Genomic DNA, 13,477 nt, shown 5'->3' on the forward strand with positions numbered 1-13,477 from the left:
GAGGACCAGGCTGAGGTTGGAAAGGCGCCGAGGCAGGCACGCGGCGGGCAGGCCTGGAGGGGGCGGGTCTGCGCGGGCCTCGGAGCCGCCTGCCCTACCTGAGGAGAGGTCACGGCCTGAAGACTCCGACATCGCTGCTGCCGCTACTCCTGCGAAGTCCGAGCGGTGGGTTGCAGCCATGGCCTACTGCCGGCAGGAAGGTAGGGAGAGTGAGATGTTTCGGAGGCCTGCCTACGAGGGCCTGCAGGGAACATGCGGTCTTTCTGCTCCCGCGGGCCCCAGCACCCTGCGACCCCACTCGCGGCGCAGGCCCCCAGAGGCGGTCCGGAGTGCCCTCCTCTCGACCTTTGGAGCCGGCTGGGTGGCAGGGTTGGCACTCGCGATTTGCCAATGAGAAAACCGAGACTGGGAGGAACGAGGCTGTTCCAAGGTCACGGTGAGGCTCGAACCCAGGATTCTGAGGGACGAGCTCTTGGGGGATTTTATAAATTAGACCCACGTAGATAAGGAAAACATGCTCCACAGGTTTCTTCCCTCTGGCTCGCAGTTGGGAATTTGTTATTACTACTACTATCGTTCTTACCACACACCACGTGTTTCCGTTTGCCCGCGCCTTTTAAAACTGTCCTGAAAAGTTGCCACTCGGGTTAGGTGTCATGCTAGTGGAAGAAGTACCAACAACAGGAACATTTATTGAATCCCAAATATATCAGGGACTCTAAAGAGAGTTTTATGTGGCTTATCTCATTAATCTCGCAGCGACTTTTATAGTTCAGGGTCTGTTAAGACACAGAAGTGACTTTGCTAAACCCATGTGGTGGTGAATTGTGAAGCTGGGGTTAGAGCACTGGCAGTCTGGTTGCAGAACTGCATTATCCAATCTGGTTCCCCGTGGATTCCAGGAGTCCTCTGCTGGGAAGACTTCCTCTCCTCATGCCCCCTAACCCCCCAAAATAGTTGGCCTTGGAGAGTTCAGAAATCTTCAGGCCCACTAACTGGCTCCTAGTCCCTGAGCCTCCTCCACCTAATCCCTTCAGGTCTCAGTTTCTAATCTTGTAAAATGAGAAGTTAAGAAAATTTAGTCTTCATTCAGCAGATATTCATGAAGAAGCAACTCTGTGCAAGGAGATGAGGATGGTGTGGACACATGAAGAGCTACAAAGAGAATTGGAACTCACCCAGAAATTTTTTGGCGAATAGTCCAGCTCCCTCAGTTTAATTCAGGGAATCTGAAGCCTAGAAAAGATGACCTTCCCAAGGTCATACATCAAGTTAGGGGTAACAGGTCTATTTAAAATGCTAATCCTTTTCTCCCACCCCACCTTGCTTTTAGAACTCCTCCTTTCCTGGGTCAGAAAGCCATAATACTGATGTGCTAATGAGCACTATTTCTATTGATTAATACTTTATTGTGCTCTCATTCCTTTTGTTAGACAAAGTTGGTCTCTTGTTTTTAATTTTCTTTCTGAGTCCCTAATTTACTTGACTTGTAGCAAGTAATCTTGAGCCTTTTGGTAGACCCCTCCTTGCCCTCTAGGATTTCTAGTTGGCACAGGTTCTTTGGGAAGGAAGAAGCAGGTTTCACCTTCTACCAAAGCATGGATCCTTATCTTTTCCTGGTTCAAAGAGCTCTGTTACTTTAGGGATGAGAATCGAAAGCACTCACTTTCAGACCTTTCCTAGTTTTTATCTTATCCATACCACTGTTCCCTAAACCCCTAAATTTGTTTTTCTGCCCACCAATTTTTTATGCTTCACTTGGGACTTAGAAAAATGATCTCAAATTCCTTACCATATAATGGCCTATGCGATTCATCCCTGGTCTCTAACCAGTGTGTCACTGCTCAGCCACACTGGCCTTTTGGCTGTTCCCTTTGCCTGATGCATCATCCTTCAGCTCTTCCCATGGTTGACCACTCATGCTTTAAGATTCAACTCAAATGTCACCTCAGAAAGGTCTTCCCTGACCCTCTGTGTCTTTCACATCAAAAATTTTCTGAAATTATTTTGGTTACTTTTATTATCTTATTTGTCTTCTCTCACTAAGCTAAGAGCATTAGAGGGATCATATCCCCAACATCTAGCACACGACCTAGTGTACAAATGGACACTCACATCTTTATGGAATAAACTCTTATATATGCCTGCCCTCTGTTCACTTACCTGTACAAATTTACATTGAGGGTCTACTCACCACCCAGCCTTCAGATTAAAGGTCCTAGCTTGACATTCAAGGCATTCTACAGCATGGAGTCAGCCTTGCTCTCTGGACTTGGGCTACCCATACTTTTCTTTGTTGGCCCCACACTGTTCTTTTCTTTAGTTTCCTCCTTTTCAAGACTGAGCCTGTCCTCTCCTGTTTATTCAGCAAACATCTATTGAGCACCAGTGATGTGGCATCTACTGGGCGTATAGGAGTGGCACAGGTAACAGAGCTCTCATGGCATGGTGGAGGAGATGGGCACTCCTTCTGGGTTGGATATAATTAAAGATTATATTATGTGATGGATGATCCCATGTGTGTTCATAAAGGGGCAAGATGAGGCGACCCATCCAAGGGTATTCTCTATAATCTACGTAGTGGTGGTAACCATTATGTCTTCCTACCCTCCAGAGTTCAATTTTTTAACAAATATTGGTTACCCACTATGTTCTGGGGATTGTTCTAGGCTCTGGGGATACTGCAAAGAATGGATTAGACAAATGCTTGCCCATAAGGAGCCGTCACTTCAGTGGGGTAGCTAGGTGGTAAGCAAATATATATGTTGGGTGAAGAAAAGTGCTTTGGAGAAAAATAAAGCAAGGTAAGGGAGATGTGGAGTGCTCAAGGAAGGTGGCAGCTGAGCAGGTGGTATGAAGTCAGGGATAGGATGGCTGTGAAAATATCTGAGGGAGCGTACTCTTGGAGGAGAGAACAACCTATGCAAAGGCCCAGAGGTCGGTGTGTGCTCAGCATGTTTAAGTAAATGCAAGGAGGTACTGGAATGGAGGGAGCAAGTGGTGCAAGGGAGGTGGAGTCATAGAGGTGAGAGATTCATCTTTCTAGATGAATTTGAAGCTAGAGTTAACCAGAGTTGATAATGGATGGAAGTGTGAGAAAAAGACAGGAGTCAAGGATAGTTGTACAGAGAATAAAACTATAGAATCGGGGGTGTCTTGGTATCCATCTGCTCAGTAAGTCCTTCTGTTCTCAGTCCTACCCTGAAGTCCTTTCAGAGTGTACCCCTGAGATCTTGCGGTAGGGATTTCTTTTCTTCTAGTAGACTTCCTCCTTGTGCACTGTGGGTTCAGCATTCTCCATTCATTTTGTCAGAGAGCACTCTTCTGTCAGCTTTTCCGTTTTTAAAACTTTATCGACATCTCCGGCCTCTGATTGTCTCTTTTCCTGGCCATTTTATCCTTGTTATTTGATGCCATTTAAAAAGTTTCTGTCTTGAGCAAGATTTCAAGTGAGAACAGAAACTCATTTCTTATTCTCTGTTTACCATGGTAGGTAGGCTGAGCTGGTGAGGGGCCTGGTCTTTGAGACCCCAAAAAGGTACCTGATTACCCTACCAGTCAGTTGGTATCCTTAGCACTAGTTCTTTCTTTCAGTTAGATAAGTTAGGAATAAATAGCATTGTACTTGTGTTCACTTTTAAAAATCCAGGAAGCGGAGGCCTGGAAACACACACTTTTGTTATCATAAATCACAATATCACATCTGTCCTTCTGGTATAACCATTCTCTAAGGGAGATGTCTAGGAAGGTACAGGAGAGGGCTCAGCCTGGAACATTCTCTGTGAGATCGTACTAGGCCCATGATTCCCACACCTGACTTTATCAGTCACCTGTGAAGCCAGTCAGCAATGTGGACTTGCCAGAGTTTGATTTAACTTTTATTGGGTGAGACCTGGCCTATTTGCCTCACAAATCCCCTGGGTGCCCATCACAGTTTGGACCCCTTGCCTTTTGGGCCTCACCATTGATCTGGGCCTAGCTGAGATCTTGGTAAACAAAACTATTGGACCTGGGCTGAGAAATTTGCTGTCAGCTTATTCTGCTTAGCGTTCAGCATTTTTGCAGGTTGTTTTCCAGTGTTTTGAAAACTGGCCAGGATAACCAAGGGCATTAGGTACCTTAATGTGCCCTGGCTGCTTGGCCCAAATCCTTTCCCAGGCAGTCTTTTCTAAAATAAATTTTGAGATATGGAGGCAGAGACCAGCTCTGGGGGTGGAAACCTCAGGTGGGTTGGAGGTCCAGTCCCTGTGCATGCCAAGGGTCGCATGTCGTTACTGTTACCCATGCAGAAAGGGCGTGACGCACCAAGGTGCCTTCCTTCTGTCCCCTCAGCTGTCTTTTTCACTGGAGGTGTCGCTCTGGTTTTTGCTGTCACCCCCCCATGCTTTCCCCAAGCCTCTTCCTTAAACCCACCAGCCTAAGCATGGGCCCAAATGTTTTCCTTTGTTTCCCTTAGCATACCTGTGACTGAACTATCTTAAATATAAAGAGGCAAGAGAGTATGAAATAATAAGAGCTAATGCAAGCATCTCTCAGAGAGCCATGTTTCTGCAGGCCACTGACTAAGCCCTGTCTAGGAGCACATTTGGATGGTGCCTGGAGAAGTCTTAAATGCCAGGGACCTCCTATCCCCTTCCAGATGACAGTCCCTTATTCCAGATCTGGTCAGAATGGGTAGTTATAGAATTTGTCTTGCTATAGAATTTGTCTTGCCCTTCACCAGGTATATATATACCCAGTAGCTTAGAAGAAATCTTGTTTATTCATTCAGCAAATATTTGTTCACTTGATTTCTAAGCTTTTTGGGTCAGAGATTAAGGTGGTATTTATTGTATAGAATATTTATTCCTGCCCAAAGCACACAAAGCTCTCAGAACAATGTCCAAGTCATACTCATTATTATGTGTGTAATATTGGGGGATGGGGGGTAGGAAAGGGGCAGTGTGAGTATGTGCAAAGGATCTCCACAGTGTGGCCCTTGGAGATACAGAGCTGGGTTCAAATTCTAGCTCTGAGTGAGTCACTTCCCAAAACCTCAGGCTCACCATATTAAAATGGGACTCCTGCTGTCTTCTGTGAGAGTAATGACAGATGTCAGGAGCTAGCTGACATGCAGGACCCAGAAAAGGGCCATTCCAGGACTGCAGGGGAAACTGATGACCAGGCAGCATGTGGAGTGCTGAGGAGAACGTACTCCCCACTCACAATAAGAATATCAGATACCTGCTGTGTGGTTAGCTGAGGGCCAGTGATTTTAGGAAGCTGAGGTCTGTTTACATTTAAAATAATTATTGATAGGTATGTGTATTATTGCATTTTGTTAATTGTTTTCTAGGGGTTTTTGTAGTTTCTATTCCTTTCTTCTGCTGTCTTTGTGGTTTGATGACTTTCTTTAGCAGTGTGCTTCCATTCCTTTATCTTTTGTATATTTACTATAGCTTTTTGCTTCATGGTTACCGTGAGGCTTACATGTAACAGCTTATGTGTACTTATTTTATGTAAGTCTGTTTTAAGTTGCCAGCAACTTAAGTTTGATCTCATTGTAAAGCTCAACATTATTTGTAGTCCCTCTCCTACATTTTGTGTTTTTGATGTCACATTTTGTATATTTTTATATTTTGCATTCTTAACTCAGGGGTTCCCAACCTGCCTCCTTCCCATCTCCCCCCCACAGACCAGTTTGTGGCCTGTTAGGAACCGAGCCGCACAGCAGGAGGCAAGCGAGCAAAACTTCATCTGGCAGCCACTCACTGGCACTAACATCACCACCTTTGCTCCACCTCAGATCATCAGTCATTAGATTCTCAGAAGGCCAGTCCCTAGTGCCAAAAAGGTTGGGGATCACTGCCTTAACTAATTATTGTAACTATAGGGTTTTCTTACCTTTGTCTTTTAACCTTTCCTCCACAAGCTCCTGGACCTGTTACCTCTGGCCATGCTCTGGGTGTGGTAGCTGTTTAAGAACTCTTTCTCAGCTGGTTACAGTCCTTAGAAACATAAGTACCACTAACCACTAGAGCCAGGTGATATAGAGGTGTACCCCTGATAGCAATTGCAAAAATCAGGGTTCCAGACAGAATTATGAGTTCTTTTCTGGGTGACACCAATTATGACAGTCCTATGAGACCAGGAACACAAGCTTTTCTGGCCTCCAGAGCCAGCGATCAAGTGGTGCCCCCTTGGTAGCAGTCACAGGAAATGGGACACTAGAAACATGTCAGAGCTCCCTTCCAGAAGATACTGGTGCCCTAGAACACAGCAAAGGGAGAACACGAAGATAGTGCCCACCAGTCTCTGTCCCCAGAGTGTTCCAGCAGGCTGCTAGATGTGTGTGTCAAATTAGAAGTCTCAGGCAGACACTTTAATATAAGCAGGTGAACTTTCTTCACTTAAAGTCTGGGCGTGATCACCTGCCTCTGAGCTGGGTCTTGGGGCAGGCTGCTTAAGAGCATTTTCTCAGATCACTGAAGTTAGATGTCTTAGGGGCTCATCTCTCAATGTGTGTCTTAAAGTTGGGATGTCCAATATGAGGTTCCATCCATTAGCTCTGCAAGGAGAAGCTCTGGGTTTTAAGTTCCCTCTTTTTTGTAGGTCACTATACTGGGGTTCAGGGGGGTGGGTTATGGTTTATGGCAAGATTGTGTCCCAGCCTCCCACTTGTTTTGATGTGGTTTTTTTTTCATTTGCCCAATGTGCAGTTGTCACTTAGCCAGCCTTTAGGTGTTTTTAAAGAGACGTTCCACATGTAGCTGTAGACTCAGTGTGTCTATGGAGGACATGAGCCCAGGCTCTCCTTTTTCCTTATTCCTTTTTTCCTGTTCCCCGTCCTCCACCCCCCAGTGTCCCACCCCCAGCACATGAAAGCAGCTCGTGGAGTCAAGTAGGGGTTGCTCAGCAGCAGTCATTTGAGCATCCCTGGCCTAATTAATTATTGTCATTCTATAAGTGTTGTATGAACGCTGCTGACTGCTCCCAGATGGATCCCTGTAAGGCCTGGGGAGGAGGGGACACATGAGTTGCTCACAAATTGATGGGAAATAACGTGGACAAGTCAAAGCACCACAGGAGTTCTGAGAAGGAACTGCTCCTTTCTTGATGAGAAGAAGAAAGACTTATTGTACCACTGGACTGCCAGCAAATTTGGGGATGAAAAGCAGTTGTGTTTGGTAAGATTGGGGCATCTCGTCTCCTATGTGGATGATACATATGATGGGCAGGGTGTACTATCATCCTCCTCACCCAAGACCTTGGTGGAGTTTTCGTTCCAGCCACAGTTACTCAGTGGAAGTGGCTATTAAACTGTCGTGCAGTCAGTGTCTCAGCTCAGGGAGGGCAGTTTGATCGTCATCTCACTTTGGGGTTTCATATGGGACAGTCTTCAAACTTGGTTTGTGGGGCTGATTCACTGCTCTTGAGTGAAAGGATTCTTCTTCTGCCTTCCAAATACTAGGAAAGGATCGAATCATATTTGTGACCAAAGAAGACCATGAAACTCCAAGCAGTGCAGAGCTAGTGGCTGACGACCCCAATGATCCATATGAGGAACATGGTGAGTGACCCGGGGCCTCCTAGGGACCCACAGGTATATACTGGGGGGAAAGTTCAATATTCAAAATTCCTTTCCAATTTTGTCCTAGCTAAGGCTGGGTTTTCAGGTATATATCACAACCATGGGCCATGTCTCAGGACAGTGAGTTTGTCTCCCTCAGAGGTATAAAGGGCTCTTTTGGGGCCCCATTCTGATGTACTTCCCTGGCCATTAAGCTAGAATTTCTCCTCACTGAGGTCTTCTGCCTCTTTTTCTTCTAAGATTTTGCACTGGTTTAAACTGCTCGTTGGATGCTTCTCAGTTAAGTTTATGGGTAAGATGTCAGTGGATTCCAAAAGTTCCAGATAGGTTAAAGTGACAGGGATCCTCCTGCTCAGTCAAGTTACCAGACCGAATTCTGCCACATCTGTAGACCGTTAGCCAGCAGGCATATAGGAGTTACGTGCCTTGTTCTGCGACATGGTGAAATCACTTCTCTCTCCTTGTAGGTACTCCAGCAGGCACCTTGCAGGATAAGCTCACTTGAGTTAGAGGCACAGTTTTCTGGCAGCAGGTTTCAGCTAACCTAGGCAGAGCTGTTGCACACAATTCTGTTAATAGTCACTTGGGCCTAGGGCATCGCTCCAAAAGCTTTGAACAGTTGGACACTAGAACTTGCCCAGCCTATATAAAGCAGGTGTGTATGTGCAGTATTCATTAATAGTCTATGTATCGTGAACAGTACTCAGCTCACCAATCTAAAGCCATTTCTGATATCCATGATGGTAACTAACAAACCTTCTGGTGCTGATTGGTATAAATACGGTTGAAAGATCTTATAGGAGCCACCTGTAGAGTATGGGCTCCTGGCTAGAATTTTTCCATGCTATTTAAAGTATATATTCTTATATAAGTAACTTTACTTGCTACTCTTACTGATCCTGAGGAATAGAGAAAAGCTAGACATGTGTATCTAGCACTCTTGGAAACAGTGGGAAGTGCAGGTGTTAGTGTTAGATTTCTGAGAATGACAGCTACAGGAATAATCTTGAATCAGCAACTCTTATAAAGAAAAATAAATCACATGTAAATTCTAATACTTTGCCCCCTTTTTTTTTTTTTTTTTGTACTTTGCCTAGCTTTAGGTCTGTGAGTTAGTTAATCACATTTCATTAATTGATTGAGACTCCGTGGGGCCCAAAGGACAAATCAGGCCTTGTTTTGCCTCCCTCATAGTATTTTTATAAAAATTAAATGTGTCTGCCTAGAGACCCCACATTCCCCTCCATTTCCTGCCAGTCTTTATGTTCCCTCCTTCTTCTCTTACCTGCTTCCGTTATTTATGGTATACCTGCTTGGAAACCCTATAGGTATTTGCCTTTGCAACCCTTTTTAGTGAATTATATGAAGAAGCATATATAAAACAGAATTCTGGGACCTAGGCTATGAGCACTTAATTACAAACTTCCTAGTTTTAAAACATGCTGGATCTGGGCTTAATTTAACATGCCAAAACTACTGTCTGTGTGGTTTTATACTGTGTCCTTGAAGTGCAAATTGGCAGCACAATGTTCTCTGTGAGGAACTACCTCTTTAGCTTACCTTCCCCTGATAAATAATGAAACAAGGACTTTTGCAGACCTGGGCTATTATTTTTAAATGTTAATATTATAATCTGTTATTTCTTTTGGAAACCGGTTATGCAAGTGTGTTAGCAGTTTTGAGCCTGGCGGGGGCAGCATTTGTGTAATGAACCAGCACTGAGATGGCCTGCCTGCAAAGTCCGGAGAGGTCCTGAGATGTGAGGCAAAGAGCATGGTCTCTGAGGATCCTAAGGGCCCTGGCTGTAGTCCTAACTTGAACCCCAGTGAACCCCAGAAACTTCATGTTAATAGTACCCACTGCGGAAGGTTCCCAAAAAGATTATGTGATTTACCGCATGTAGATTAATACATGAAAACATGCATTGCAGCTGTCTATGATGCTAGTGGTGAACTGCCTGCCAGTTTCCATTGCCATCTCCACTGTTAGCCTGTTGTATTGGAAAGGACCTGCAACCGCAGATTTGTTGATTACTAAAGCTTCCTAAGCTAAAAGTAGACAGGGTTTGGCCTAGGCCTAGGACTTTGGACACTAGCTCAGAGCACCAAATCTGGAGACTGCTCTGGAGTGAAAATTCGTGTAATTTCACTGGACACTCAAGGGTCTTTTCTAAAGAGTGTTCTCAGCCTCTGAATCAATTCATGTAAGAGACTTCTGTACAAGTCATATTTTTGTCCATGTCTGTCACAAAGTTGAAAGTGGGTCATCATCTTAAAAGCATTTTAAAAAACCAGGAAATACTATTTAGATGTGGACAAGGTTCAAAGATAATAAAAAGCATAAAAGTTAGGAGCCTATATAATATCGAAAATGAAAATCCATCCGAAACCCTAACCCTCCCCTAACACATATGTACAGTATAACTGTTTGGTTACTTTGGTTAATATTCCTCTGAGTTTTTCATTTTTACAAGAGCGGAACCACACTACTCTTGTGATATGCCACTAGCCTTTTCCTTGTACAGTATATCTTGGACATCTTCCCAGTCAGCGCAGAAAGATCAACCTCCTCATTTTTACCTGTCCTCACACTGTGCTGAGCTTCTGAGAGTAGCCATAGAGTGAGAAGGGCTTCAGGAGCAGAGCCCATGAGGCGGAAGCAGAGATTGGAAGGAAGAGATCAGTACATCAGCTCCTTAAAGTGTTTGGGCTTTAAAAAGGTTTTCTCATTAACTATCCATGTGATGGTTTCTACTTTGGACTCAGTGGATTCCAGTACATAGTTCTAGAGGCATAGCCACAGCCACAGCACTGGGTGGTGGCCTAGAATATAGATCAGTGTTGCACATGGAGAAAATTGTCAGTGGTGGCTTCTCTCCAACTGAGCCAGGAACACTGGATTTGCACTAGGCATTTGAACCCAGTCGAAGAGGTAGGTCCACAGGCGAGTGTCTGTCTGCCAGGCAACAATTCTTAACTGTTCTCCACATCTTAAGTGGCTTATGGGGAACTGGACTTGGTTTTTCTTTTTCTGAAACCTAGAGAATAATCCCTCACATTTTACTTGTCTATCTTCCTTTTCCAGGATTGATCCTGCCAAATGGAGACATTAACTGGAACTGCCCGTGCCTTGGGGGAATGGCCAGTGGCCCCTGTGGGGAACAGTTCAAGTCAGCCTTTTCCTGCTTCCACTATAGCACGGAGGATGTCAAGGGATCGGACTGTGTAGACCAGTTCCGGGCCATGCAGGAATGCATGCAGAAGTACCCGGACCTTTATCCCCAAGATGAGGAAGAGGAAGAGGAGGAGGAGAAGAAGCCAGCAGAACGTTTAGAGGAGGTAGCTCCTACTAAGGCTACCGCAACCAAAGAAGAGGAGGGGTCAAGCTAATGAAGGCCGTGTGGCACTGGGCTCCAGGCCTTCCACCTCAGAGTGATATGAACCTTTTGCAAATGCCTTTCCGTCACTCTCTAAGAAAGTGTCTTTCCCTCTATTGTTCTGTGCACTGTAATGTACAAAATAACTTATTTTGATGATCAGGGGTCTTGGCCTCTTGACATGTACACTGAAAGAAATGGGGTTGTTTGTATGTGTGTCTCACAAAATCTATCAGTGAATGTAGCTGCTGCTTTTGAATTCTCTTCTCAGATTACCCTGAATTTTGCCACTTTGAAATAATGTGCTGAATATTCTCAGCAACCAAAAATCTATCTAGGAGTGTCTCTTATGTGTGAACTGATTTATTCTGATTCATTATCTCCCATTTAGTAGATTTTATACCCAGTTCAAGAAATGAAATAGAAACAAAAATATCTTCCTTTAAAAATGCTGGAGTGGGGCCATTCCTAATACAAGAGGCCAGGTGATCAGATACTTATTTCTCAAAAACCATCTTGACCTTGAGTATATGAGAAAGCACTATACTTCATTTTCTGATACATTTTGGTTTTCATTTTTACATTGAGTTCCAGGTTCTCTTTTTGGAAAATGGAGCTTTCAACCCTCTGACTCATTGTCTCTTTCTAAGTGAAGAGAAAGACTGGTTTTTGTTGTTCTTGTTATTCCAGGGCCTGTGTTCACATTGGGTCAATCTCAGCCTGTTCAGATGCAATGTTCTTGAGAGGTGGGGACCTAATTGTTACCAAAGTAGCAGCCAAGAACGGAAACAGTGTGAATTAAGTGGTCAATTAAAAGGAAAACATGGTTTTTACCTGACTTTGAATGTGTCCTTCCTTATTACTAATTAAAAGTGTTTTTGATACAAGGATATACAAATTGTGGAAAGTTAGATTAAGAGTTCTCTTTGAAGATACTAGTAAACCACTTTGAGTCTGTTAACAGTTAATCCATGAGGTAGAAAAGGCTCTTCTCATTTCATATGAAGATAAGGAACCAAAGTCCCTGCAGGTTAAGTAACTTGTCCAAGGTAACTGCTAGACAGTTTTCAGGCTGTAATATCGTAACGCTTCATTTGTCATGGATGTATTGGTTATCTGTTGCTGTGTAAAAAGTTATCTTAAAATGTAGCAGCTTCAAACATTTCACAATTTCTGTTGGTGAGGACTCAATATAGCTTACCTGGGTCCGCTGGCTGTGATTCTCACACTGTGATTGATTTGTTGGCCAGGGTTGCAGTCATCTCAAGCCTTGACAGGCTTTCCAAAATCGCTCAGGTGGTTTTGAGCGGAATTCAGTTATTTGTGGTTTGTTAGACTGAGGGCCCCAGTTCCTCACTTTCTACTGAACAGAACCATCCCTCAGTTCCTTGTTGCATGTGCCTCTCCTAAGTCAGCTCACAACATTGCAGGTGACTTCCATCAGAGGAAGCAAGAGAGCAAGATAGAGTGAGAGCCTTTTTGTAAATTCATCTTAAATGACATTCTCTCACTTTACCATATTCTATTTGTTAGAAGTGAGTCACAGCCCACACTCAAGAGGAAGGACACAAGGACATGCAAATCAGAAGGCTGTCAACCACACCAAAGAACAAGGTAAGAGCACATTAAAGTTTGAACATACAGTTAGATGTGAAGAATTGTAGTGCTGACGTGTAAGGGAGGTAAAGAACTGTGGTATCTATACCCAGAACTTTTCAAAAACTTGGTTAAGAGCCAAGAACCTGGAACTGCCCAAGTTTGAGAGCTACGACAGCCCTGTGAAGGGCCCCTGTGACTTCTTTTGGCTGAAGATAGAGCCTTGCACATTTAACAAACACTTTTTTTCTGTGAAAATTTTGATCACCACCAAGATCTTACTGCTTTGTGAATGTATCATGGGTTTCATTCATTCCATGCATTCAGGAAGCCTCTATAGGTCCAAGTCCTAGGGACACAGGAAAATGAGTCTTGTATGGTACCTGCTTGCATAAAGTCAGCATTTATTAGGAAGTAGAGGAATGAATGTTTATTGCATGATGGCACTGTATTCTTAAGGTAAGTTATTTTCTTCTAGCCATGGTAACTTACAGCAGAAACTCTCAAGCTGTCTTTGTCCAAGCCTACTTGATTAGACAAAAGATTCCATCCTTTTCCAGATTTCAGTGGAAAAACAACTTGGTGATAAGTGCCACTGTGTAAGCAATGGAGATTATGCTTTAGAATTGGGTTTGAATAATTCTTTTTTTTTAATCGAGGTGTAATTAACATAAAGTATATTTGTTTCAGGTGTACAACCACATAATGATTTGATATTTAGATACATTGTAAAATAACCACCATAGTAAGTAGTTAACACCCATTACCATACATAGTTACAGAATTTTTTTCTTATGAGAACTTTTAATATCTACTCTCTTAGCAACTTTCAAATAGGTAATACAGTATCGTTAACTATAGTTGTACATTACATCCAACTGGAAATTTGTGCCTTTTCACTCCCTTCACCCATTTTGCCCAGCTCCCATCCCCCA

The 13,477-nt window shown here is 43.8% G+C and overlaps 1 protein-coding gene across 1 annotated transcript; it reads left to right on the forward strand.

The window, feature by feature from the left end:
* Position 1: 1 nt before the first annotated feature.
* Positions 2 to 11,784, forward strand: CHCHD4 (coiled-coil-helix-coiled-coil-helix domain containing 4). Its single transcript, XM_016141867.2, has 3 exons — positions 2 to 200; positions 7,451 to 7,549; positions 10,655 to 11,784. The coding sequence occupies exons 1-3, from the start codon at positions 179 to 181 to the stop codon at positions 10,957 to 10,959; spliced, it is 426 nt and encodes a 141-aa protein (XP_015997353.1). The 5' UTR covers positions 2 to 178; the 3' UTR covers positions 10,960 to 11,784.
* Positions 11,785 to 13,477: the final 1,693 nt, after the last annotated feature.

The sequence above is a fragment of the Rousettus aegyptiacus genome, unplaced genomic scaffold, assembly GCF_014176215.1.
Source record: "Rousettus aegyptiacus isolate mRouAeg1 unplaced genomic scaffold, mRouAeg1.p scaffold_m13_p_4, whole genome shotgun sequence".
Taxonomy (NCBI): Eukaryota; Metazoa; Chordata; class Mammalia; order Chiroptera; family Pteropodidae; genus Rousettus; species Rousettus aegyptiacus.